Below are 27,933 nucleotides of genomic sequence, written 5' to 3'. Positions count from 1 at the left end.
AAACGCAGTGTCTGCAAGGCCTGCAGCATTGTGCAGGACCCCTTACACCCCTCACATGGACTTCACACACTTCTGCCATCCAGGAGAAGATAATGTAGCATCAAAGCCAGATCTGCCAGGCTGCAGGAGAGTTTTTACCCCCAAGCTGTTAGACTCCTTAACACCAAGCTGCCCCCTGGGATCTTCCACACGTCCTCAACCACCTCTAAAAACAGAACTTTAATACATGCGAGCCACTGTCCTGCAAAGACAAGTGTGCAGGTAGAAAAGAACTGAAAATCTCATACATATTTGACACTCTTGATATCCTTCTGCTGTGAAACATTCTGACCTGTCATTGTTTACACATCTTAAACAACTATTATCATACACTGATAATTTCTGTATTATCTATATCTATTATTTATTTCTTACATTACATATCTATTGACTATATTTATGTATCTAGACTGCAAATACCATACATTGAATCAATGTTCATATTGCTAACTACACGTCAATATTGCTGCTACTTCTTTGGCTTGTCTTTGCACAACGTCTTGTCTGTGTTTTAATTTTAAATTAAATTTAAATTTTAATTCTATTTTTAATTATTTTTAATTTATTATTTGCACTTCATGTTGTTACACTGTGGACCCTGAGCTTCGCAATTTCATCTATCTGTATACTTGTATATGGCTGAGATGACAATAATGTTCGCTTTGGCTTTGGCTTTGTTCAGTGTGGTTTGCGCATGATTATACCCTGTGATCACCCGGTGTACCAGTCAGGGCTTCCTTAAGTCATGTATACAGTAACTGGGATGTTCTAAGGCTCTCTGTAATCACCTCAGGAAAAATGTAGGTTAAGTGATATAAAGATGCAAAGCTGTTTTTTGATGAAAACTCTAAAATAATTATATCTTTAAAATTTTTACAACTTCTGTTAAAGGGAACAGTCACAATTTTCGTTTAATAGTGAAACATACGTTTTCATGTAGGAGCTTTGAAAAATCTTTGTGTACAAATGCCTTGAAAATAGAGCTCCAGTGACATCAGTGGTCTAGTATTGTGCTGGGAAAAGAACTGAAAAACCGAAGAATCAACCAGGGTTGGTTATGTATGGCTTAGTCTGCTCCATTGATTTTTGGGTTTACAAAACTTCCACATGAAAGTTATCACTATTAAAAAATGGAAAGATGTGACTCTCCCCCTTCAAGTCATCAAAACTGAATGTATTCTCATAGAGGACTCATTCCTGTGGCTCACCATTCTGTAATTCGTATTTTAGTGGACTCTTTGATGGATAATACTGAAATCAAACCTGCTAATCGCTTTTCTTTTATGAGGTCACAGGACATTCCTTACATTTCATTCATTTTTTAATTATTCATTGTTGCTTCATCAAATTCAGCGTTATCAGCACTGGGTACAACGTGGGAATCCCAGCCCATAAACACCTTGAATTTGATGGATAATATTAAATTATTTTAAGTTTTTTGCTTTTCTTGGAAGTAATACGATTAACTAAACAGATAAAAACTGTCAAATCAGATTATTATTATTATATTATACTTTGTGGTCTGTTGGCCTTGGAACCAGTGGAGGTTTATTTTCTCCAGCATCTCTCATTGAACTTGCTGCTGTAACCATTATAGGCTTAAAAAATTAGCTTAGTTAACACGAATTGAAGCCATGCTTAAGAAATCTGCCATTTCTTTTGCTTATTTGTTTATTTGTATTGTGAATGTTTCTAATTGTTTTTATTTTTATTTTATGCATTTTTGTACTTTTTAAATATTTTTTATATTTATTTTTTGTAATTGAGATGTTTTTTTAACTTCTCATAAATTACTTTTGTATGAAAATATGCTATTTGAATAAATGTTGTTTTGAATGTAAATATCCATCTCACTTTTCAGGCACAATCATTAACAAGTTTGATTAAAAAATAAGGCATAATTCCTAGAAAGATGCAAAAGATTCTCCAGCTTTGACTGCACATCTTAAGACTCTGTATGCAGAAATCATTGACAGTCTTGAAGATACCAAAAATCCATTAATAACAGAAAACAGGCAAAGTACATATTATAAATTGCAATGCATAAAAATACTGCCAAATTCTGTTGCTAACGGCAGTTTAAGTCATTAAATAAATACAGTATATATCAATTATTTATCACATTCAAATGGCTATACACAAACATAGAAAAATGCAAAAGTTAACCTTGAATACCTTCCCTCTACCAAGAGAAAAATTTTGTTAGTCAAACATTATGTCCGTCAATACAAATAATCAAAAAACAGGAAGAAGATATTGCAGTGATACATGCTAGTCATAGTACTTCACACATTTAAAGGTTTGGAAAAGACACTTATTCTATGTCTGAGTCTGGATATTTAGCATTGAGCATACAGGAAATTTCTGAAATATAAAACTTCTATACTCTATAAAGAAGACTGAATTGTGGACTTTTGAAATCCTTTTTTAACATACTGCACATTTATGAAAATTGTGACAAACTGCATGGGTACAGAAAGAAGAATTGTTCATTTAAAGTAATTATTTCAAAAAGGTAAGAGTGCTATTTTTAATAAACTTTTACTTTAAACAGTAACTGTATATTGTTGGTGGTGTTAAACTATGCCTTGCTTCTATCGAGACCTGACCGACACACTCCTCCACCGCTCAGTCCATCCATTCATCCATTTTGTGAACTCACTTATCTCTATTCAAGGCTAAATGGTGTCATAAATTCAAACCAACCAGATGAGAAAAAGTCCATTCCCTCACATGCACACTGACATGGCTGTCCATATTTTATCTTGCATGTCTCTCCAAGTTAGGAGAAGGTAAAAAAACACAAAAGAAGCAGACATTGAGACAACATGTAAACTTTACAGAGGCCATGCTATTCTGTCAAAAGAGGTTGTTTATCTTTCTAAAATTTAACCTTCAGCTTTAAGAGTTTTATATTCATGAATTCTCACATTTTCAGTTCTTTTGGGCACACTCATTTAAAAATGGTTCTTTTACTCGTACCTGTAGCTAGAAAAAACTCAATTGGAAATTGAAATCGGAAGTTTTCATATTGTATTGTTATACACCATTGAACTACAATCGATTTAATTAGGCTTTTTTGACTCTGATTAATAGAAAATGATACTATCATGTTGTATTGCCATGGACTTAAACCACAAGCCATCTCGTCTTGCAGATTTGCACTGTGGTAACAGCCGGCGGTCGGCCACAAAACCATGATGTCCGGATTGCAAGGGCCCATAGAAAAGCCTCCCTTAACAGCGTAAGCTAAAGGAAAATTCTCGGTCTCAGCCGTTGCAGGTGCTACTTCCAAACACTGCATGCAACTAGTATTGTATGGAGCAGGGGTGGGCAGCTTCAGTGCTGGAGGGCCGCAGTGGCTGCAGGTTTTTGTTCTAACCCAATTGCTTAATAAGAAGCACTTATTGCTCAAGTAACACTTCTGCATCACTTTAGTTGTCTCGCTTATTAAGATTGTGAGCCTTTATTGCTTATTTTTGTCTTAAACAGCTGTATTCTCAATTTTTAATTACCCCTTATTAGCAATAAGATAAAAATGACAAGAGAAACCAGCATTTCTCCTTTTAGCTTGTTGCCATTTACACCTGTGTGTATTTATTGTGCACTGTTGGGTTTAATTAAATACTTGGAAGGAAAGTGAAGAGAAAAAAGTGAAGCAGTGAGAATAACTCGTCTGTTTTTGACTTCAAATCATTTGGATGATATCCTTAGAAAGGAAAAAAAAATCTAAGATATGAGAATGACCTGACATGGCAGAGTTAAAGCACTAACAAGCCATGAAATTAAATAATTGACAAGAATTGTTTTTTAATTAAGCAACTGGGTTGGAACAAAAACCTGCAACCACTTGACCCTCCGGGACTGAAACTGCCCACCCGTGGTATAGACAGATAGATGGTGACATCAGCCAAGCTGTCTGTTCAGCATCCAAATGTACTGCACAACACGAATGACAAAGTGGTAACATATCTCTCCAAAGTGGGCTAAATTAATGACAAATATAAAACATAAAATAATTATATTTGTACTTTTTGTCTGCACTTTACTGTATACACTGCAAATTAGTGCCAGAAGGAGAAAATGACATTACAGAATATCAGTTAGCTTGACTTTTAATTCTGGATTGACCCTGCACACCCAGGTTACTAGAAAGGTAAGATGCAAATCATCAAAATCATTAAAACGAGGATCCCTGATCCAGAATAATAAAGGTAAAAATAAAAATAAATAAATGAATAAAAAGAATAAAAGTCACCTGCCTGGGGTTGGAAAAAATGTTACAGTAGTGTGTATCTGACTAATTCTTTATATTTTCTGTATCTTCTTCATTTTCACTTCATTGCACTTCTTCTGTCTCTGACTGAGACACTCAAGCAAGTCCTAGCTAAAACTGTTTTGCCAATGAATCTTCAACTTATCATATTAAGTTTCCTGTAGTCTGCTTCTAGTCTCATCTTGTCCAGTTTCTTAGTTTCATGTAACATCAGACTTCAATGAAAATGTTTCTGCGAATACCAGCTAAGTACTCCTTTACTGTAAATACACTGTAAAAGATGGAGGGGCTCCTGAACTGTCCCCCAACTCAGCGTAATACCTGAAAAGTAGAAAGTGCAAAAGTTTGTGTATTGAACTTATTACAGCACAGGCACAACAGAAAAAATACACAAAAGAAAGGAATAAACATCAGATTTCATGTCTTTTACGTTTAGGGGGCTTGTCCACATCCTTCCACGGCACCAAACCAGGCTGTCTCTCTCTTTCTCTCCTCCTATACCTATGGTCTCAGTTCTCTGGCTTTATTTTATCTCGTCAGTCACACAAGATCACCTAAGAACTGCCCAAATTAACCTTGAACATCCTAACCAGGGTCCATTTCCTAACCCTAACCCTAAGCCTAAATTTAAAGGGTAAGGAGTAACCTCTGCAACTTCTGGAGTTGTAACTCTCATACCAACCAGATTGTAAAACTGAATATAAATTAATTTTTTTAAATAATTTATTGATTATTAATTAATTTATTTATCTATTGTCTTCATTTTCTTTTTCTTTTATGTATTTATGTGACATTCAAATTTTAACCAAACAGTGTTTCTGTTCCTAAAATCTGAATTCTTTTAACAACCTTAATTTGTATGTGTCATTTCATTAAACTGCATTTGCAGATTTTCTTCTAATTTCTACTTAATAGTTTTCTCAGTCATATAAAAATTGACATACTGTATAGTGAGCGATAAGTAGCCACCCCAGGTTGATTCCTGTCTTTGAAAGAGTGAAGAATGGATTGGTGGATGTTGTTAGCAGTTAGTGCTATGTTAAACTGAAGTTCCCCCAATTTAGGAAATCTCATTTGCATCATAAAGTACATTCACACTGACTTAATGGGGCAGCAAGATGGCACAGTGGCAGCTCTGCTGCCTCACAAAATAAGACAAGGGTTCATGTCCAGGGCCCTCGAATGTGTGGAGTTTACATGTTCTCTCTGTGTCTGCATGGTTTTCTCTTGGTGCTCCAGTTTCCTCTCACAGTCCAAATGAATGCTGCATGTTTCAGCAATTAAATACATATGAAGAGGAAAGCAGTGCATAAGACCTTACGCTCATTTGTTCTAAACAGCACCAACAAACTCCTTGAGAGCTCCTTTGTAATGGCTACTATCTTTCTCTCTGCCCTTTGAAAAGAAACCCTGTGTGATAGCTTTAATTAATAAGACAATAACAAAAATTATATAATGCTTAAGAGATTATTACTCCATGTAGATTCAAATATCATCGAATGATAATTCATACATTGGTTGCATATTCCATCTATCCATTATCCAACCCGCTATATCCTAACTACAGGATCACAGAGGTCGTCTGCTGGAACCAATCTCAGCCAACACAGGGCACAAGGTAGGAAACAAACCCCAGGCAGGACGCCAGGCTACCGCAGGGCACACACACACACACATACAGGACAAGTTAGGATCGCCAATTCACCTAACTTGCATGTCTTTGGACTGTGGGAGGAAACTGGAGCACCCGGAGGAAACCCACGCAGACACGGGGAGAACATGCAAACTCCACACAGGGAGGACCCGGGAAGCAAACGCAAGTCTCCTAACTGCGAGGCAGCAGCTCTACCCATTGCACCACCATGCTGCCCGCAGTTGCATATTCTAATTATTTAAATGAATAAATCATTAACAATAAAAAATGTTGCTTGATTCTGCAGTGTTTTAGTTTTCAAGCAATTGAAATTGGGAGCAACAAAGGCGCCCCCATGATTTAGCGGTGTTTCAGCAAAAGATTTTTTCCAACTTTTCAGCTCAGAGAAGCACTATAAGTTACCATGAGTAAGATCTATATGAGTGCACTGTTCAATATTCAGTTGACAAGTGGACACTTTGACACATAGAAGAGACTGATGTCAGTGACATGAAATGATGTGTTATTAAGCACAAATTCTATGGAAACTGAACTTGATGAAATGTTACATAAAGGCTGTGATTAAAAATCCTGTTTATTCCCTTGAGTAGCCTCAGAAGGTTTTGAGAGACGTTCCAGCAAGAGATCCATAGCTCCAACAGTGTTGAAGAGAGCAGAGACTAGTTTTCCTAGGTGCAAATAGCGACAAAGGCAGTTTAAATTGGCCAGACATATTAGTGGCATGAATTGTCCCCTGGCAAGAAAGATTAAATCAGGAAGGCTGATAGTAAATAGACAGGCAGATCCAACATTAGGAATCTTCTTTAAAAAGCATGAGTCACAGACATCAAAGAGGCAAGAAGGCTGCACACACCACATTCTGGGGAAGGAGCTGTTATGTTCTTAGTGTATATCACCTAGTAAGTGATCACAATGGCAGTGAACATATACATCAACTAGAAGTTCCTACCATAAAAGATAGATAGATAGATAGATAGATAGATAGATAGATAGATAGATAGATAGATAGATAGATAGATAGATAGATAGATAGATAGATAGATAGATAGATAGATAGATAGATAGATAGATAGATAGATAGAACTGTATTTGTCCCCAGGGGAAAATTTGGCTTTGACTTTTACAGAAGCTCAATATATAAAAACCATAAACACCCTCTCAAATATACACCAAAATGACTAAAAAGAAAGAAAACCTTTGACTTAGTGAAAGATAAAAAGACCAGTTACAGTGAGGCATAATAAAGGTGTATTGCTGTGGGTATGATGGAGCTCCAGTAATTTATTGACACATGTCTGCTGATTAATTCATTTTGCTGAAAATATTAAATTTGAATGAGTCAGACTTTGACCAATTCAGCTATGTTAATGTAGGAAAAGTAGTAGGAAAATATCTTGCAAAAACCTGTCCTGACTGTTTTCTTCTTTTATCATTTATGGCTCCCTTTCTTCCTAATACCAGTCACTGAACATCTGTTTGAGACTCTGACATAACATGTAGTCTGTCTGGTTGATTAGCTGAAATGCAGCCTCTGATACATACTGGTGACTGGAGATTATACTACCTGACATTTGCAGGTAACCTATCTATCTTACTAAACCACAGTTAATATATGCATGGCGGACGCACCGAGGCGCATGCGCACTGCGGCCTTGGCGCCTGCCCCAGAGTCCAGAGTCAAACGCAGCGGCTTTCCAAAACGCGGCGGCTTCCCAGAGTCAGTAGGTGGCGCCCAAACAACACAACCTCTGAGCGCCCAAACAACACAACCTGTACAGTCAAACGCAGCGGATTCCCAAAACGCGGCAGATTCTCAGAGTCAGTAGGTGGTGCCCAAACAACACAACCTGTAAGCGCCCAAATAACACCACCTGTAAACTAGCCTTGCTCTAATCCACTGTGCCAGTAATGTGGATCACATAACGGTCATTCAGTCTGGCGCCCGCCCCAGAGTCCAGAGTCAAATGCAGCGGCGTCCCAAAACGCGCCGGCGCCCACCCCACAGTCAAACGCAGCGACTTCCCAAAATGCGGCGGCTTCCCACAGTCAGTAGGTGTCACCCAAATAACACAACATAATGCGCCGTGGTGCCCGCCCCAGAGTCAAACGCAGCGGCTTCCCAAAACGCAGCGGCTTCCCAGAGTCAATAGGTGGCGCCCAAACAACATAACCTGTGAGCTACACTTGCTCTAATCCATTGTGCCAGTAATATAATATAATATAATATAATATAATATAATATAATATAATATAATATAATATATAATATAATATGACTTTGTTAAATGGTGCGACTCAAACCACCTACACCTGAACACCAGCAAAACCAAGGAGCTGGTGGTGGATTTTAGGAGGCCCAGACCCCTCATGGACCCCACGATCATCAGAGGTGACTGTGTGCAGATGGTGCAGACCTATAAATACCTGGGAGTGCAGCTGGATGATAAATTAGACTGGACTGCCAATACTGATGCTCTGTGTAAGAAAGGACAGAGCCGGTTTTACTTCCTTAGAAGGCTGGCGTCCTTCAACATCTGCAATAAGATGCTGCAGATGTTCTATCAGACGGTTGTGGCGATGCCCTCTTCTACGCGGTGGTGTGCTAGGGAGGCAGCATTAAGAGGAAAGACGCCTCACGCCTGGACAAACTGGTGAGGAAGGCAGGCTCTATTGTTGGCATGGAGCTGGACAGTTTGACATCTGTGGCAGAGCGACGAGCGCTCAGCAGGCTCCTATCAATTATGGAGAATCCACTGCATCCACTAAACAGTGTCACCTCTAGACAGAAGAGCAGCTTCAGCGACAGACTGCTGTCACTGTCCTGCTCCACTGACAGACTGAGAAGATCGTTCCTACCCCAAACTATGCGACTTTTCAATTTCATCCGGGGGGGTAAACGTTAACATTATATAAAGTTATTGTCTGTTTTTACCTGCATTATTATCAATCTTTAATTTAATATTGTTTTTTGTATCAGTAAGGTGCTGCTGGAGTATGTGAATTTCCCCTTGGGATTAATAAAGTATCTATCTATCTATCTATCTATCTATCTATCTATCTATCTATCTATCTATCTATCTATCTATCTATCTATCTATCTATCTATCTATCTATCTATCTATCTATCTATCTATCTATCTATCTATCTATATAGATCACATAACGGTCACAGACTCTAACCCAGCGGCTTCCCAGACTTACGAACACCACAACCTGTAAACTAAACTTGCTGTGCTCCACTCTGCCAGCAGTCGGTGTCACCAAAGGCAACGGAATCATGTCTCCACAAAATGAAACCGCTTTAGTACAGATATTCTTATGTAATTAAATGACATTTCCCCAGACGCACCCACCCTCCATGATATGTCATCCATCCAGATATCGGACGGAACAGAAACTGATTGCCATTCTTGGATTTCCGATTCGCTAGCAAATCGCGGGCTTACTTGTAAATGTATAATTTGTGAATTTTCCCTCAAGGATAATTTGATTACTATCTATCTATCTATCTATCTATCTATCTATCTATCTATCTATCTATCTATCTATCTATCTATCTATCTATCTATCTATCTATCTATCTATCTATCTATCTATCTATCTATCTATCTATCTATCTATCACATATTGCCTTGTTTTGTTCATTATGGTGCAGGAGAATGCTGATGTGTTGCATGTTGGTCAGACATGCAACTACAAATTTCAACATACTCTGTATACATGAGAATACCTCTGCTATTACTACTTTAATGAATATCTTACAAGTTTCCTGTCACTATCTACATCTTTGTAGCAGTGGGTATACATTATAAGGAAAGTGGTGTATAATATTGTTATGCTCAGCTGTTCTAAACAGCAGCATCTGTTTGTTCAGCCTACTCTCTCCATCTTTCTCTGTCCTTTGAAAGAAATGTTTGCCTCAGAAACACCACATAATAGCTTTCATTAATAAGACAAACATTATAGAATTCACAACAGATTATTAATTCAGGAGCAATCAAAAGTCACTAAATAATGTTTATATTGGTTGCAAGTTACAAATACTATCAATAATGATAGATAGATATATAATGTTTCTTTACTTCTTTACAAATCATTTATTCATTAGTTGTAGATCCTTTGGTACTACCTGATCTAAAGCTGAAGCCATTCATATATTGTAAGAGTGTTCATTAATGAAAGTAACAAATGTTAATATAAATCGGCACCTTTGTGTCACTCTCAACAAAAAATGAATCAGCCATTTTGATAATCAGCTATCAAAAGAACAAATCTACAATAGGAATCTAACATTTATGGGTTATTTATGGGTTTTAAATGTCAAATTGATCCATTTGTGAATAGTGCCTGCCATAGACGGATATGTACAGTACACACAGATAGAGAGACGGACAAACACATCACAGAAGAAATGGTCAAAATGTGTTTAGGAAGGCCATAAATGTACTGTAAATCTATTGAAAATCCAAAGCTAAAATACCATCCCTGATACAATATTATCTTCTCTGTATTGAAAAAGCAATAAAAATATAACAATTTACATTTTCTGCATGTTCCAGAAAGGTGACTGAACGTCCGTGCATTTGCAATGCTAATCACAATGGAAAGTCTACAGCACAATAATGTGAAGACATGTTTACAGGGTCAGATGACAAGGAATTATACAATTTAATTCAAATTTCAGGGTAAAAGTCAAATCCACTTCTTGGTGTGTTATTTGCATTGGTATATTTCTGTTTTGTTTCTGCTTATTTAGACATTGCCCATACACAAATGTGCTTTGTATGCTTTTGTTACAGAGCCAACCCTGCCTTCCTTTTCATTTCTCTTTACTAGGAGAAGAGGTTAAAACAGAAAAGTAAAAACAAAGAAGAACCAAAAATTCTTTAATTATGATGATGTGACACATTATACATCTGGGAAAAGGGAACAACTTTACATTTTGTTTGGAATTAGAAAAATAAGGTAAATATGTCTTCATTCAATATCATTGTTAGGTGAACTTTGTTGAAATCAGAAATGTTTTGGAATTTGAGATTCTATTTAATGTCTCTTATTGTGCTGATTATAATTTTTGCTCGGTCTTTCTTGTTCTGATCATGATGGATGTATAAATAACTACATTTGGATTTTTTTCTCACATTGGATTCTCATTCTACACTGCAAAGGGGTCAGATATAAGTGTGAAATTTGACAGCACTTATTATATGCTGTTAGAATGATCGTCAGGCTGGGAACATTCCAGAATTTTTTTAGAGAGCCTGTAATAAAACAGTCAGCTGAACGACCTAGAGCTTGACTTGATTTGAATTCAAACACAGTATGTGAGGCAGAGGAGAAGCACGCCAGTCTATTGAAATCAAAATAAAAACTTAAGAGTGGAAATGTGGTTAGCCAAATTGAAGCCTGAATAGCATGTCTCAGTACTGCTGTAATGTAACGGTTGAAAAGGTTAGAGTTAAAATACATTTTAATGAAATATGAACAGTGTGCAATCTGCACTTCAGTGGCTTATTAAGTTAGTGCAAGTATCTTTTTTGATATCCTTCACTGGATCTTCATTTTCTCTTAAGATAATGTTGTAAAACATTCTTTATCAATCCCCTTTTTATTCATTTAGCTTTAATCCATTCTCAGAGTAACAAGAAGCTGCAGTTTTCTCTTACAGTCAGGTGATAGCAGAGTATGTCGAGGCCACAGAGACACTTTCTGGAAAACTATGACGATAATGGTCTGAGGGAAATGATATCAAAAAACTCTTTGTATAGTGCCTAAGGATGATGCGTCAAACTCTTAACAAACTATTTAACACTGCGGTAAAATGGGCAACTTGGAATTTGAGTAGCTAGCAAGTTGTTTTTGAAGAAAATAGCAAGGGTGCCTCCCAGATCTATCATCCTGAGTTTCTTTCCTGTGCCCAGATAGGATCCATCTGAATTCTGCAGATTTACTCTGCCTGAGTTTTCCTTCCACAGCCACAAAGACATGCTGTATAGCAGGGGTCTCCAACCTTTTTTCCCCTGAGAACTACTTTTACAAAATAAAAATGGCCGAGAGCTACTCATGTTTTCTAACATTTATTCACATAGCTTATTTCAACCCAAACAAACTGAATAAGCTTGTTTTGGCTGAACATTTACAAAATGTTTTGTGTCTACAACTCACATTTTGCATTAAAACATAGCAAAAAATATTTAGTTCACCTGCAAGTGTATGTTGTATGTCTGTATGCATTTTCTAGTGTATCTCACACTATTGAATTAAAACATGAATGCTGTCAAACAAAACAATGCAATTACAAATAACCAGATATGACTTACTCATTTGTCATTTTGTTCCATGTCACTGTTTCACTTCACATGTCCAGTCGCATGTGTGATGTGTTTTTTAGTTAGTCAAATGACTGGCACTGCATGGAGTCAACAAGAGAGGCAGGTGTTTGGTGGAGTGGAGCCACTTAGTCACTCTTATGGAGTCATTTAAATGTTCATCTGTCAGTCTTGTTGTGAAGTTTGATTTCATGACATTCATGTCAGACTCACAGAGGTATGGAGACCCAAACAGAGCAGACATTTTCAGAGCTGCTTGGTGAAGATTCTTATAGTTATCTGGCTCTACTAAGCTCCAGAAATGCTGAGAATGCTGTTGAGACTTTAACTGCACATTATTTTGAAGGTTTACTAATATATAAAATCCAATGTCTGTCTGTCTGTCTGTCTGTATGTCTGTCCGCTTTTCAGGAGAGAACTACTTAATGGATTTAGATCGGGTTTTTTTCTATAATTTGCTTGAACATTCTGGTTGATTTTGTGACGGACTTCTCTCATTTCACTATGTATCATAGTTCGCTTGCGGTACCAATTTATTTGCGCGAATCCGAGAATCACGGAACGGGCCGAGGGGAGGGGCGTGTTCCTTAACTCCGCTTAGCTAGCGAACGAGAGAACAAATGAATTCAACTTTGTTTGATATATAAAATAAAGTGTTACTTAGGTCTTGATGAGTTTGAGTCCGGATATTCTCTTAAGTGTATGCCACATTGAAAAGATAGATTGCCATTCAGATTGCGGATCGTGATTTTGTATTAAAAGGTCATGATATGATTTTTTGGAAAGATTGCCCACCCCTAATTTGATTAATCAAGTTTTCAAATTTATGTAGGATTCATTAACCCTTGGTGAGCTACTTGTAAAGGGGTTGCGAGCTACCGGTAGCTGGCGAGCAACGTGTTGGAGACCCCTGTTCTATAGGTTGATTGGCAACTCTAAATCGGCCCTGTTAGAGTGTAATTGTGGTTGTTTGCACGAGTGCCTCCTGCAATGGACTAGTGCTCTATCAAGGGTTGTCTCCTGCTTTGCACTCTGTGCTGCCAGGTTCTCCACAATTGTGAAATGCATTAAGTAGGTTTGAGAAGGAGATGAGATGAGAAGAAATCTCAGGTACATTAAACGTTCATGTTTATGTCTAGCAAAGAGTACTAAATTCCAAGAGTGATACTCTCTAAATAACTGTTCAAATGCTGTCAAGATAAATAATACTAAGGCACTAAACCATACTAGACCACAAGGTCTCCAGCACAAATGCATGAAGTGAACTTGAGCAAAACAGGAAACTTGAGCCCCTCCAGTAATAAGATTTAGGAAACCATTGTACTAATCTACGGAATAGCCGTAGGGCACCTTGGGATGGTTTGTCCTACAAGTGTATGCATATGACTGACAGTTAAAGGCCTGCAATGCTGAATAACTGAATAAAGCTACACATAACCTAAAAGATACATAAATAATGATAATATACACACAGTTTTGTATTTGTAAAGTGCCATTGGTTTGTGTCAAGAAAAGAAACGTACTATGTTACAAAACATGTTAAAATAATTATGTTCACATATTAAAACTTAATTCTGCTAAAAGCATTATAGATTTTGTAAAACATGTGCTGAAATTGCAATTTAGGCTCCATGATAATTAGTAAAACAGCAAATCATATGTACTGTGATGGACTACACAGTCCTGGGTTACTTCCTACTTTGCATATGGTGCTGCCAAGATAAACATTGGATAAAAGAATTCCAAAAAGTTTTATTTCCAAAACAATCAGTAATTATGCAGTAATATTTGAATAGGAAAAAGGTATAAAGGTTATTTCCCTGCTGAAAAGGAAAGATAGTTAAAGACACAATGTTAGCTTTCATCAAGTATGTAACTGAAAAGGGAAAAGCAGGTAACATATAGGATGGACTAAAGCCAGAGCAGATGAAAGGAGAAAAACTGAGAGTAGGTAAGAAAAAGCTGACATTAGAGAAGATGAAGGGAACAATTAAAAAGTTAGTCAGTCATTAAGACCTGGAGAAATATGTCAGCCGAGGGTGAGAATGAGTTTAGCTTCTTCTTTTTTTCTTGGAAAAGTGTTTTTGAAGCCATGTGAAAGAACACAAACAGAAAAATCAGCGTGACTATGATCAAGGAACGTGAAGTGGTCTACAAAAGGCTTTGTTATGTCTTTGGTTTTAATGACTTGAACGTGCTCCCTGAAATTGTCTGCTAGCTGCCTCCCTGTTTTAGATATGCAAATGACTGAACACTTCATACTAGAAATTAAGTAGGTAAGATTTTTAGAGAGGTGAGAGACCCATAGTTTAATTTTGGATTTACCAGAGTGATCAGACACAAGGATATCATTGGTGACATATTTGCAAGTGACAAAGCAGCACCTGTTACAGCGTGGCTCTCCTCTGTGAAGTGAGCTGTGGAAAAGAAGTTTGAGTAGGTTAGGTTTCGAAGGAAGGAGATCAAAGGAGGATTAGGAGAAAAGGCTCTTGTGGAAGGATCAGTCAGGAAAATTAGGAAGGTTTGTTTGGTGACAATTGTGGGAAAAAAAGAGTATTGGAATGGGGAGGACAAGTAGATTGTGGGTTTCATTACACTGCACAGCAAAGTTTTTGCTTCTTGAACACTGTTGGTGGTTTCTTATAGATTTTTGTGTGCTGATCACGAATATCACATCAAAATTTCCTCATCACGTACCGTTTCAGTTTTTTCATGATTTTTTCTTATATTTGTATTGTGGCACGTGGCTGGGGGTGGTACTCAGCCGGGACGCCCAAGAGGACCGGAGGAGGGCTCACGCCTCCTCCAGACCACGAAGGGGCGTCCAACCTGGTTGTGTTGGGGACCATGGGTACAGGGCTGGGAAGCCCAACCCTGTACGGGCCCGTGGTCACCGCCAGGAGGCACCTCAATACCTGGAGAACCCTGGACCTCAGCACTTCAGCCACACCAGGAAGTGCTGGGGGGAAGATGAGTGAGGACATCCCGAGTGCTTCCAGGTACAAAGCCGGCACTTCTGCCACACTGGGGAGTGCCGGTGGGAGATTGCCAGGAAGCACCTGGAGCACATCTGGGGGTTTTGAGGTGCATTTGTGTAAACAAAATGTATAATAAACTTGTTGTGGGTGACGTCAATGTGTCCGCATGTCTGTGTCCGGGCCGGCTACCACAGTATCCAAACATTTTCGCTCCCGTAAGTGACTTATCAAAAACGGCTTGTGCAACCTGGGCATATCCTGGCCTGGAATCAGGCCAGGATGGAAGCTGTTCTGTGGAAGTTGACATCCTGGGCATGCCTGGGCAGGTCTGAACGAGCTTGACACTGTCTCAGCATGCTACACAGGTGGCTTGGATACACAGATCCTGCTCATTTAGTTAATATAGATAGTCAGTGTGTATGTATAGTATCAGTTGTTTGGGATGGCCGGCCAAATATTCCGGTCCACACATCCAGGCCGCTAAATGGAGCCCTCCCAGCAGCATGGATGGTCAACAAAATTCCAGCAGGGCATTATGGACAGTGTAGTTTTTATAAACAACCCTGCTGGATACCATGGGGACCACCAGGAGCCGCTGTAGGGAGGCTTACAGAGTGCTTCGTGCCCTACAACCCGGAAGTGCGTCATGATCATATGACTGGAAGGAACGACGTGCTTCCGGGTTGAAGAAAAGGACTTTTAATCTGACCTGGAAGTGATAAGGAATCATGGATTATAGGATTGGAACCACTTCTGGGTCGAGGAATATAAAAGGACTGTGGGAAAGCCCAGACGGTGGTCTGAGCTGGGTGGAAGGGTGGCAACGCGTCTGGGAGAGGAGGATTGTTTATTGTATTGATTATTGAGTATTGTATGTGTAGTGTGGAGTGGAGGGTGCTTTGTGCACATTATTATTATAAAATAAATAATAATTGGAGTTTTACCCGGTGTTTGGAGTGGTATCAGAGGGTTCAAGGGAGCTCTAGCGCCCCCTACTGCTACACAGTATAGTTAAGTATAGTATCTGTAGCAATATAACAGTAAGTAAGCTTGATGCCATAGACGTTTTGGTGTCGGGCGATATGTCTCGTCAATGTCATAATAGCCGCGATACATTCTGCTATATCTGTGGCAAATATACACTTGCGCCTCAGAGATGTAGGATGACTGCTCTTGTGAAGAAAACTTATCATCTGTATTTCGGCTGCAAAATTGGTGATCAAGACAAGGAATGGGCGCCTCACATTTGCTGTGCGACATGTGCTGTCAGTCTGAGAGCCTGGCTCAGAGGCACTCAAAAGACGATGTTGTTTGCTGTTCCGATGATATGGCGAGAATAGAAAGACCATGTGACGGACTGTTACTTCTGCTTGACTATTTGTCTAGTTTCTCTGCCAAAAACAAGAAGTCAATTGAATAACCTAATCTGCCTTCAGCAATGAGACCTGTGCCGCATGACGACACTCTTCCAATTCCGAAACCACCATAGGATTGGACCTTAGACGAACCAGATGAAGAAACTGCAATGCAGGGTACTGACAGTGACATTGACCCATTTGAACCATGCTCATCAGGCGATCCACATTTGATAACACAGCCTGAATTGAATGATTTGGTCAGAGATTTGGGTCTGTCAAAAGCAAATGCCGAGCTGCTGGGTTCGAGACTGCAGGAATGGTGTTTGCTGTCACCAGGTACGAAAATTTCTTTGTTTCGAGGCCAACATCATGATATAACCAAATTTTTTGCACAAGTCGACAGACTCTGTTTCTGTTGTGACATTGAAGGATTGTTCTCGGCCTTGAGTTGTGATCACAACCCGGAAGAGTGGCAACTCTTAATTGATTCATCAATGTTAAGCCTGAAAGCTGTTCTGCTACACAATGGCAATGTTTATCCTTCAATACCTATTGGCTATGCAGCACACATGAAAGAAATGTATGAGAATATGGAACTGTTTCTGAAGCATGTCCAGTATAGCAGGTACAACTGGAATATCTGTGGAGATCTTAAAGTCGTTGCTCTGTTAATCGGACTACAGCTCGGCTATACAAAGTACTGTTGTTTCATCTGTGAATGGGACAGCCGTGCCAAAGGGTTGTACTATTCTCGACTGAACTGGCCACTCCGTAAAAAGTTAGTTCCAGGACATAAAAATGTGGCACATGAATCTCTTGTCGACCCGGCAAAGATATTTTTGCCTCCTCTTCATATAAAACTGGGACTCATGAAGAATTTCGTGAAAGACTGAACAAGGAAGGCAAAGGTTTTTGTTATTTAAGACAGATGTTCCCAAGAATAACTGACGCCAAGATCAAAGAGGGCATTTTTGTTGGCCCCCAGATCAGACATGTTATGAGTGACAAGCGGCTTGAAGATCTGTTAGTTGGGCCGGAAAAAATTGCCTGGAAAGCTTTCAAAGATGTTGTTGACAATTTTCAGGGCAATTACAGAGCCCCAAACTACATTCAGCTGGTAGACAAACTTCTCAAAGCATACAAGACAATGAAGTGCAACATGTCAGTCAAGATTCATTTCCTCCACTCACACTTGGACTTCTTCCCCGCAAATCTCGGTACTGACAGTGACGAACACGGTGAAAGGTTTCACCAGGACATTGCATGGATAAATGATACCAGGGCAACTGGAATCCGTCAATGCTTGCTGACTACTGTTGGACAGTGCAGCATGACGCACCAGACATTGAATACAAAAGAAAATCAGGAGCAAAACACTTTTAATTCTGTTGAATTTAATAGCTTATGCGAAACATAAATGTGACTAAATACATTATTGTCAGTAAACATATAAATGTCTATTTCTCAGAGTTCCTACATGATGCAGTAAAACCAAAACTATATTTGTGCAAACCCAGCAGGTACCTGTCACAATCAGCAAAAACTTTTCAGGAAGCAAGACTTTTCAAAAAAATTGTCGTGCAGTGTTTTTGGGGTTCCTTTTAGAATGAATGTTAGAAGATTTACTCCTGGCTTGACTGGGGGCCCTATCCACATTATGAGATAGCGATCATTTGTCAATGAAGAAACTAATCATGTTGAGTGCTTCATTACAGAAGTCAACCTCATCACTGCAGAGGCATAAGGATTATGAGTCAGTTGGTGTGTAAGAGACAGAGGTTTTAAGTCCGGTAAAGATGATAAAAAAACTGAAATCTAAAAATAGGAGAGTGATGGTGGAAATGTCAACTGTCAAAGTGAGTGATGAATGGAATCTAATAAAATCGTTACTACTGTAGATTCTTGTAGTTAGCATTGTCGCAGATTGAGGCCCTTGTCGTCCTCTTGAACCCTCTGACTCGACTCCAGACACCAGGTAAAAGTCCAAATATTACTTTTATTTAGACAATAATGTGCACAAAGCACCCTCCACTCCACAATATTCATAAATCAATAAACAGTACACTAATCAATCCTCCACACTCCCAGACACTTCGCCACCCTTCCTCCCAGCTCAGCTCAGTGTACTGGTTTTCCAGAGTCCTTTATATAGTCCCTGATCCAGAAGTGTTTCTCCTTTCTGTCCATGTGATCATGAACACTTCCGGGTTGGATAAAAAGCTCCTTTCTTCAACCCGGAAGCACGTCGTTTCCTCTTGTCATGTGATCATGATACACCTCCGGGTTATAGGGCAAGTAAGAGTCCGGCAGCCTCCCCACAGCAACTCCTGGTGGTCCCCATGGTATCCAGCAGGGCTGTGCATATAAACTACAAAGTCCATGAGGCCCTGCTGTAATTCGGGGAACGTCCACGCTGTTGGGAGAGCTCCACCTGGCGGCCTGGGGGCGAGGGCCGGAATATTTAGCCGGCCACACACCACAGCATCTAGAACAGGAGGTAGCAACAACAGAGTCACCAATATGCCTTTCGCTCAGGTCCAGTACAAAGTCTAGGTAGGAAGAAAAGAAAAGCTGTCCACCCAGCCAACAAAGATGTCTTCATAGCTAGTTTCCATTCTAGTACCCATTGCAACTCCACTGGCCAGGGGAAAAAGTTTTTATAAAAAAAGACAGCCCACCGAGGGTGTTTCTGGAAGGATCCTGGACTGGATGTCTGTTGAATGCCTGCCTTAGGGCAATGAGATCTTCGTTGTGAGGAATGACTGTGTACTGAAGGATAATTTTCATTTTAAAGATAAAGCAGACAGCACTGTGAAACCTAAAACTGTCAAACAACTGGACAGAATGGCTAATCTCTTTTAAGTATGAAGGGAGACCTTCAACCAGTGACCTCACAAGACTGTGGAGGAAATCTGTAATATGAGTAGTGGGACAGTTGCATGCAGAAACAATAGAGTGTCCAGGATTGTCTGGTTTGTGGATTTTGGGGAGAAGGTAAAACTGAGGTATCTGGAGGTTTTTAACAATGAGGTGGTTAGCATTGGGACGGAATTCTGTTCTATTTACGTGTAGAGAAATAGTAGAATTTACCTCCTGCTGGTAATCATCTGTCAGATCCTGTGTGGGGGATGACAGGCAGCCTTATTAGATATTGTAATACTGGAATGCTGCCAGTCACCAGACAAAGGTTCGAAATAATGTATGTTCAAATAATAATGGGTAAAGATTTGGAAAAACATGTTAAACTGTGCTTGTTTTTATATTTATTAGGTTCACAATGAAGAAAGCCAGCGTGATTGTAATTTTCTGTCTGCGGTTTATTTTCCCAGAATTTAAGGTTTGGTTGTTTATCTTTTTTATGTTAAATAATACTTATGCTACCAAAGACATGCAACTTTTAGAAATAAAAAAGACATTGAATAATAAATAGTAATTTATTGTCAGTATATTTTTTCCGCTATGCAGGCAAAGTTTCAATTAGTATTACAAAATCTCTCAGAATGTTGTTCATTATTGTTTAAGCTCATCTTCATCTACACATTACAGAATAATCTTTTTCACATTTAAACAACGGTAAATATGAATGTATAAAAGAAAATAATACATATACAAGTACAAAATAATTTATTTTAACATTAAATTAGACCAACAACATATTCTTGTGGTATACTTCAGACATTTGGACCAAGATATTTTAATGAAGCAGACATAGAAGGTGGTGTAGCCTTTAGCACCGCTGCCTCCCAACTGCAGGAGACCTGTCACTGTCTGTGTGTGCGTTTTTTTTTTTTATTTGGAGATTCAGGTTTTCCTCTCACTTCCCAAAGACTTCCAGGGATGGTTCCTGCAATAGTCCCAGTATGGTAGGGATAGTCTATGTCCTCCTGTGATCTTTAATAAAAAAACAAATGTGCTTTGAATGTTGAATAATTATTTTGTGAACTGTTAATGTTTCAATATGTGTATTCTTACGTTCAAAGTGGTCATCTGACATTAACAACTTTTTTTTCACATAGATCTATCCAGGTTTTCCTCCTGCAAGTAAGTCATTTTTATGCTTTCTTGGTCAAATAACACAAATTGCAATAGATAAATGAAAAATACAGTACAATACATCCATGTTTTAGTAGCTAACAAAGTGCAGTATAAAAAGGTTAATCTGGCCATTTTCTTAAATGCTTAGTCCAATACAAGGAATACATGGGTTAAAATTTTCTTAAATAATATAAATATGTATAAAGCTCACTGGGCTTATGACTGCAAGTATATTTTTTTAGAATAAATAGAACTCGATTAAATAAACATTAATTACACATTACAATAATATTCAAAACCACTAACTAGGCTACAATTGGGTGTTAAATAACCCTTTCTGTAGTTTTCATTTTCTCGTTATGCTTTATGTTTTAATAGCAACAAAACATAAAATAAAACTGAGTAGGATGACAATAGTTTAGAGCTTCTTTTAGACTGTAAGCGCCTCCTGCTGGACATTCACCTTAATTGTGTGCCACAAACTGCATCACAAGCTGACTCCTGCTATAGTTCACAGGATAACATTTAAATTCTAGAAGTTTTACTGTTTTCCCTTAACTTTTTAGAATCTTGTGCAAAAAATGATTGTGAACAATTCCTCACTTTACTAAACAAAAACACATTTCTGCTTCCGGTGGGAAAACCCTCTGCACTTTTTTAGTTTTATTTCCATTCCCTCATGTGTCTTGTTAACAGCTAATAGTAAGCATTGATCATTGAACCCAATGTCTTTCAATCTTTGGTGTCCTAAGAATGTTTCTGAAATGTCTTTGTCATTTAAAGTTAAATTATGAATATTAATAGAAATATTTGGACATTTTAGCAGCTGCAGCTGGGGCAACAACTTCATATTATGGAGAACTTATAGTGGAAGGAGAGGCAGCTGTTAATATTAGTAACTACCTGATATTCAATACATACCCCATGAATCTGAATGGAACTATAACTATAGTAAGCATCAACATCACAACAGGTAAATACACTTTCTTACATCCTTAACAATTATAATGCTTAATATTATTTTATTATCTTTAAGTACATTGTGTTTTTGCCAATACCTACTGTAATAGATTGTTGCATAGTGACTATACCATGTCAGTCATAATAATCTTCCATCTATATCAGAGTACAAACATTTTTCCAAAATAAACACCAACAAAACAAATATGTTTAGAGAAGCTTTGATGGCAACTCATTAAAAAATTTGAGCTGTCTAAAATGTATGACCCGTCCTTGGCCTTATCACTCACTTTACCTATTTCCTTTATTATAAGTATTTTAAGATCCTTTTAAGCCTTTTGATATACATTATATTCTGGTATGATGATGTCTAAAGTTCTTTGCATTTTACACATTTGTTGTTGTTCATATTGTATATTTGACAATTTCTTTTAACTTGTTGAGACTGCCTATAGTCATCTGTTATATGCTGTGACATTGCTAGGACTGTTTTAACCAATTAGATCGTGAGCACTTTAAGAAAGGATTACCAAAATCTTTTCAACTGGAAAAATCACTAAGTTTTCAAACTTAGTAAATTTAAATTAACAATCTTTTCCAATTTACAGAGTTTACCTCTTCTGTCAATATAACCTAGAGTCATTCCTGAGTTTTTATCAGGATTGCTTGTAGTCTATCCCTTAATTTCCAGAGTAACGTCCCCTTTACTACTTAGCAGTACATCTTGGACTGGTCCTCGATTGAGTTTCTTCCTTTTAACATCTGAAAGGAAATTGAACTCCCCTTCCAAATTTCTTATTTTATACTGGTCTTTCAACTTTGAGGCGGCCCATCTGGGTAGGCACGTAGAACATCTAGTCTCTCCGGTATGATGATCATCTTCATCTGCTGTTGGAGGAGCGTCATAAACTCTGCATTTCAGTGGTGGCACTCTCTGAGGTGTGCAGACCTGGGACTGGCCAGATCTCTGTAGGTGGGTACACATTTTATTGGTCTGGTTGCTCTGATGGCTGTCACACTCAGGGAGTAGCTGTTGTAGTGGCAGATTGGCTCTTTCCAGTGGTGTCCGATGTTGTTCCTTTCAACAAGTATATTATGAGACTCAGATTAAAGCACTCCCTGGGTACCTTGTCTATTGTCTCAGTGCAATCTCCGACTGAAGTGAGTGATGTCTCAGTAAGGAAAACATTTTACTTCACTCCACTGGTAATGAGTGACTTCAATTTGACCACTGGCACTGACAGGGCTGGCTATGACGATTGTGTCAGTACCCATGGGTCTGGCGATCGTGGTGGAACAGGCTCCATGTTCATTGACTTTGCAAAAGGTCAGGGGCTGCGAATCACTGGATCCTGGTTCCAGCATCCTGAGCTGCATCGTTGGACTTGGTACTCCAATACTGGTGGTGTGGTAAAAGAGACTGATCACATCCTTGTGGGTAGATGCTGAAGGCTCCTACAGAACTGCAGAGTCAACAGAAGTGCACAGTTTATGAATTCCGACCACAGACTTGTTGTTGCTACTTTAAATATCCAGCTTAGGTCCAGTAGGCTACCACCTACTAGGTGAATGAGACTGGACTTGGCCTGACTCCAAGATTAGGCTGTTTCCAATGAGTCTGCACACAGTTTGTGTGAGGAACTTGCAGACTTGGGTGCAACTGCTGATCCTGACGTGATGTAGGAGACCTTCCATGACAAGGCCCTGAAGGTTGCTGAGGGTTGTGTTGGTTTTACCAGTATTCCCAGAAGGAGGTGTTTCACCTCACAGGGCACCCTGGATATCATCGAAAGGAGTCACAGCGCACAGCTTGGAGGCTACTTCAGTCTGTACCAGGAAATGAGAAGGACAGCTGCAAGGGCTCTGAGGGCAGATAAGAAGGCATTTGATAGAGGAATCTGTGAGCCAGTGACTCACTATCTATGGTCTAAAGACCCACATCCTGCTTACAGAGGAATCAAAGCATCCAGATCTGTTCCTCGGAGAGTTACAATCAGGGCTCTGATGAAACGGTTCTTACAGATGACACTGCAATTATGACCTGCTGGGCTGGCTACTTTGAGCAGCTGTTTAAAACTGATCCTCATGCTAGGATGTTGGACATCTCTGGGTCCACGGTTCTTGAGGCTGATCCTCCAATTAGCTGTGAACCACTCAATCTTGCACAGGAGGTGAATCAGCTGAGGATAGAGAAGGCTGCAAGGTCTGTGGTATCCAGAGTTAACTTCTCCAGGCTGGTGGTAAGGCTGTCCTTCTTACATTGCAAGCAATCTTTGGTTCCATTTGGGAGATGTGCGTCATCCCAATTGACTGGAAAACAGGATTTGTAATCCCTATCTGGAAAGGGAAGGGTGATTGCCTGGATTGCAACAACTACAAGGGGATAACATTGCTGTTGGTATTGGGTAAGGTCCTTGCTAGGGTCATTCTCAATAAGTTTAACACCTAAAAATTTTACCATCGAGTGTAAATGTGAATATTGGCAGACTTTCTTTGCAGCCTTTGCCAATTTTTGCAAAGCGTTCGACTCAGTTGATCAAGCTGCCCTGTGGGACATCCTGAGACTTTGTCGGATCCACCCAAGGTTGCTAGATATCATGGCCAGCCTGTACATTGGTACTGTGAATGCTGTGTAGAGTGGAGGTAGAATGTCTGCATTTTTCCAAGTTGATTCTGGGGTTTGTCAGGGGTGTGTTCTTGCTCCTGCTCTGTTCAAGGCTTGCATGGACTGGGTATTGGGCAGGGGTCCAGCAGCTCTGGGGCATCTGTTGATGACAAAAGATTCACTGATCTTGATTTAGCTGATGATGCTGTGAACTTCATGGAGTCAGTGGAGACTCTGATCGGGACTCTTGAAAGACTTAGCGAGGAGTCTGAGTGTCTAGGATTGCAGTGTCCTGGATAAAAAACCAAGATCCAGGCCTTTAATGACATCTTGAGCACAGCTATCAGCAGTGTGCCTATCTGCAGAGAGAATGTCAACCTTCCTATGAAGTCTGTAGACTAACTGGGAGAAAATGGGGGGTTATGAGGTCGCTGAAGAGGGGTGTGTGGCACTCTTGATATCTTTGCAAAAGGATGAAGGTCCTCATGTATAACGGCGTGCGTAGAATTCACACTATAACATGGCATACGGACAAAAGCGTAAATGTGCTTACACACAAAAAAATCCATATGCATAAATCTATGCGTACGCCAACTTCCACATTCTTCCACTACATAAATCCCGGTCAGCGTGAAAAGTAAAGCACTTGCACGCACCTTCTGTCCCACCCCAACTCCTCCCAGAATTACACCTCTTTGAATATGCAAATCAATATAAATAGCCCTTAAGCTCAGCCTTCTGTGAAAAGACAATGGTAAATGCACGGGGGAAAATAGAAGAATTTCAGTGAATACCAAGTGGAGGCAAAGAAAAACAAACTATTTGTTGGTTTAAACAGTGATATAATCAACAAAAGGAAGTTGATCGAGTGACATAGTGTGTCGGAGAAAGCTCAAGTTCACAAAGTTGCACAGTGCCCGAAATAAAAAAGAAGTTGTCACATATCAAAGTCGCCGTGAAAAGGCGAGTCATAGCCCACCATCTGAGTGTCATATGAAAGCTTATTAGAGTACAGAGAAAAAAAAAAGGCACACAGTGGGAAAAAAGCACAAAATGTCAACTTTAATCTCGAGATTTCCACTTTAATCATGTAGTTTATTTTGTCATTAAAGTAGAACATCATAAGCTTCATCTTAAAATCGTTTAATTTACTAGTTTCTCAAATCCTGTCGTAACTAAAGTAGCATGTTAAATGCTTTGTTTTGTATTTGATCTTCTGTGTGCTCTATTTGTGTGAATCACTACGTGCTTCCGGGCTTTCTCTGCCCCCAACAGGACACAGAATCCATTACATACGTAATATTACAGCTCTCTGAATAATTAAAATACTGAGATGTCTATGTCTATGTCTTATGTTTATATTTATATTATTTGAAGTCACTTGGTTTTTTGATCGGAAAAAACAAGGGAAAAGTCTATTTAAGATTTATTTGTGTTATTTTCCATAATTTTTCTCTTTTTTTCCTCTGGCTGACTCTTTCCTGATGAGTTGTTTATAACTGCCCCATGCTTAAGACTTGTGAGCTGTCTCCTATTTAAATGAAATACCTGTGTGACAAGAAAAAAAATAGTTGCTGCTAAACCAGGTTTGGATTCCACGTGAGGCTTATGGGATAAGCAGCTCCATAACTATATACATGTATATATAAAATCCAACGTCTGTCTGTCTGTCTCTCCGTCTGTCCGTCTGTCCACTTTCACGAGAGAACTACTTAACAGATTTAGAACAGGTTTTTTTTCTGTAATTTGCTTGAACATTCTGGTTGATTTTGCGACTTCTCTCATTGCGCTAATCATGTGCAGGAGCAATATATTTGTGCTAATCCAAGACAGCGGCTGTGGGCTGAGGGGCGGGGGAAGCATGACATCAGGAGTAGGGAGCCAGGCAGGGCTCTCCTTGCTGTTCTGTTATACTACTATACAGGCAGACGGCAGGGGACGGCTAGTAAACAGTAAAGTGAAATAATGAGTTTCAGAAAATTGATTTATTTTTCTTCTCTTTTTATCGTATAAGCATCACAGAGTTACTTTGGTGACATTGTTTAACTAAAATGCTTCCTACATTTATGGTATATCTTTCTGTTTTTCAGATTGCACCTTCTATGGAAGCATTTTGTCTTGTATATGTATGCCAGGTTTCATTTGGAGAGGCCCTATATGTCAGTCACAGCAACAATGCTGTGCTTCACAGTCAACCTGCAATTTTACAGCAACATCTGACACACCATCATGTCTACCAAAAAACACAGGTGGGTTCTTTTTGCAGATGTGGATGCGACAATAAATGAGTAAGAGATGAGCAAAATGTAAAGCATAAATGGTATTTCAGAAGGACTGAAAAATAAACAGTACTTAAAAAAATATTAAGAGAACAGAAGGGAATAAAATTAGGGGAAATGGAGACCTTAACAGGTCCATAATACTAATAACTGAAAAGAGAACAAATGCACAGTTCAGTTCAGTCACTCCTGCTGAATGTTCTGGGAGCCCATGGGACTCTATGGAGAACAGTTTAAGGGTGATGTTGACCTGCAAAATCTGCAAATAGGGGTTTTCGCAATGAATATACTGGGATTGTTGGAGACCTTGCTCTCCAAGTTTTTCCTGAAAATATACAATGCAACTGGCTTTGACCTTTTTCCCAATGCCCCATGATGTTGTATGAAGCCAACATACTGTAACATCACAGAGCTATAGTAACCATGTTTAATGGGGATGCGGGTACGCAATTTCACTACACAATCAGTACTAAAGCTGGATATGCACCCCAAATGTGTTAAAAATTACATTATTTTTATTTGAGGGGTACATGACCATAATGAGAATTTTATGAAAATGCTATGTTGCTCTGCATAGAGTTATTATACATTGTGTCTTAACTGTTGGATTAAGCATGTTATGCTCCTCAATATGTAGCACAGATCAGATAGTGACAAGGACAGCCCCCCAAAGCATATAATGCTGATACCTTTCATCACAGCCTCCGTGGGTGCATTTAGGTGTAATAACAGGAGCTTGGGACATGCAAACAGAGATAAAGGACTTGAGCTATTGTGGACTCGGATTGTAACTTTATCTAAAGGTGGCATGGTGGGGCTATGGTCAGCACTGCTGCTTCACAACTCAGGTCACATTTTTAACCACAATAATCAGCCTAGCATAGACGGCAGAGACTTCCCTAGCCCTCAGACCATTGTACTTATAATTCTCATACAGAATGGGTGATGGACTTTAATATAAAGAAGTTCTTACAAATACTCATCCTCCCTTTCACATCATCCTCTTATTCCAAATACAGGGCTGAAAAGCGGCAGCGCATTTGCCAGTAACATTAAGTGCAAGACGGGAACAAACCTTGCATGGACACTGGTTCCACTGCAGGAAACCCTCGCCAATAAGCCAAACCCATAAGTCTATAGGCTTATGGGAGTATATGGAGAAAAATCACACAAACTTACCATATATACTCACATATAAGTCGGGTCTTGAAACCCGAAAAATCGATCATAAAATCAGACCCCGATTTATACGCCTGTTCAAAAATGTGACACTTAATTTTTTTTTACATCTTCTTGCCTCCTCCAATCTTGTATCAGTTTCTCAGACACAGCAAATTTTGTTGCAGCAGTGCAGTTACCAATTTCTTTCTCTACTTCAATGATGTTTATTTAAAACCAGCTTCGTATTTTCTTCTGATCG

At 39.1% G+C, this 27,933-nt stretch overlaps 2 protein-coding genes across 2 annotated transcripts in view; both read left to right on the top strand.

The window, feature by feature from the left end:
• The window catches only part of LOC114648027 (adhesion G protein-coupled receptor F5-like), a 395,766-nt gene that overhangs the window by 74,536 nt on the left and 293,297 nt on the right, over positions 1–27,933 (top strand). The gene's annotated exons all lie outside the window — the stretch shown is intronic.
• The window catches only part of LOC114648026 (adhesion G protein-coupled receptor F5-like), a 57,728-nt gene continuing 51,045 nt past the window's right edge, over positions 21,251–27,933 (top strand). Inside the window, exons 1-2 of the mRNA XM_028796806.2 lie at positions 21,251–21,642; positions 26,325–26,483. Coding sequence (XP_028652639.2) covers positions 21,594–21,642; positions 26,325–26,483 — 208 coding nt within the window. The 5' untranslated portion in view covers positions 21,251–21,593. The remainder of the gene's footprint in view (positions 21,643–26,324; positions 26,484–27,933) is intronic.

This window comes from Erpetoichthys calabaricus, chromosome 3 (assembly GCF_900747795.2).
Source record: "Erpetoichthys calabaricus chromosome 3, fErpCal1.3, whole genome shotgun sequence".
NCBI lineage: Eukaryota > Metazoa > Chordata > Cladistia > Polypteriformes > Polypteridae > Erpetoichthys > Erpetoichthys calabaricus.
Note: the sequence above shows the minus strand (reverse complement) of the source record. Positions and strands in the feature narration are given on the sequence as shown.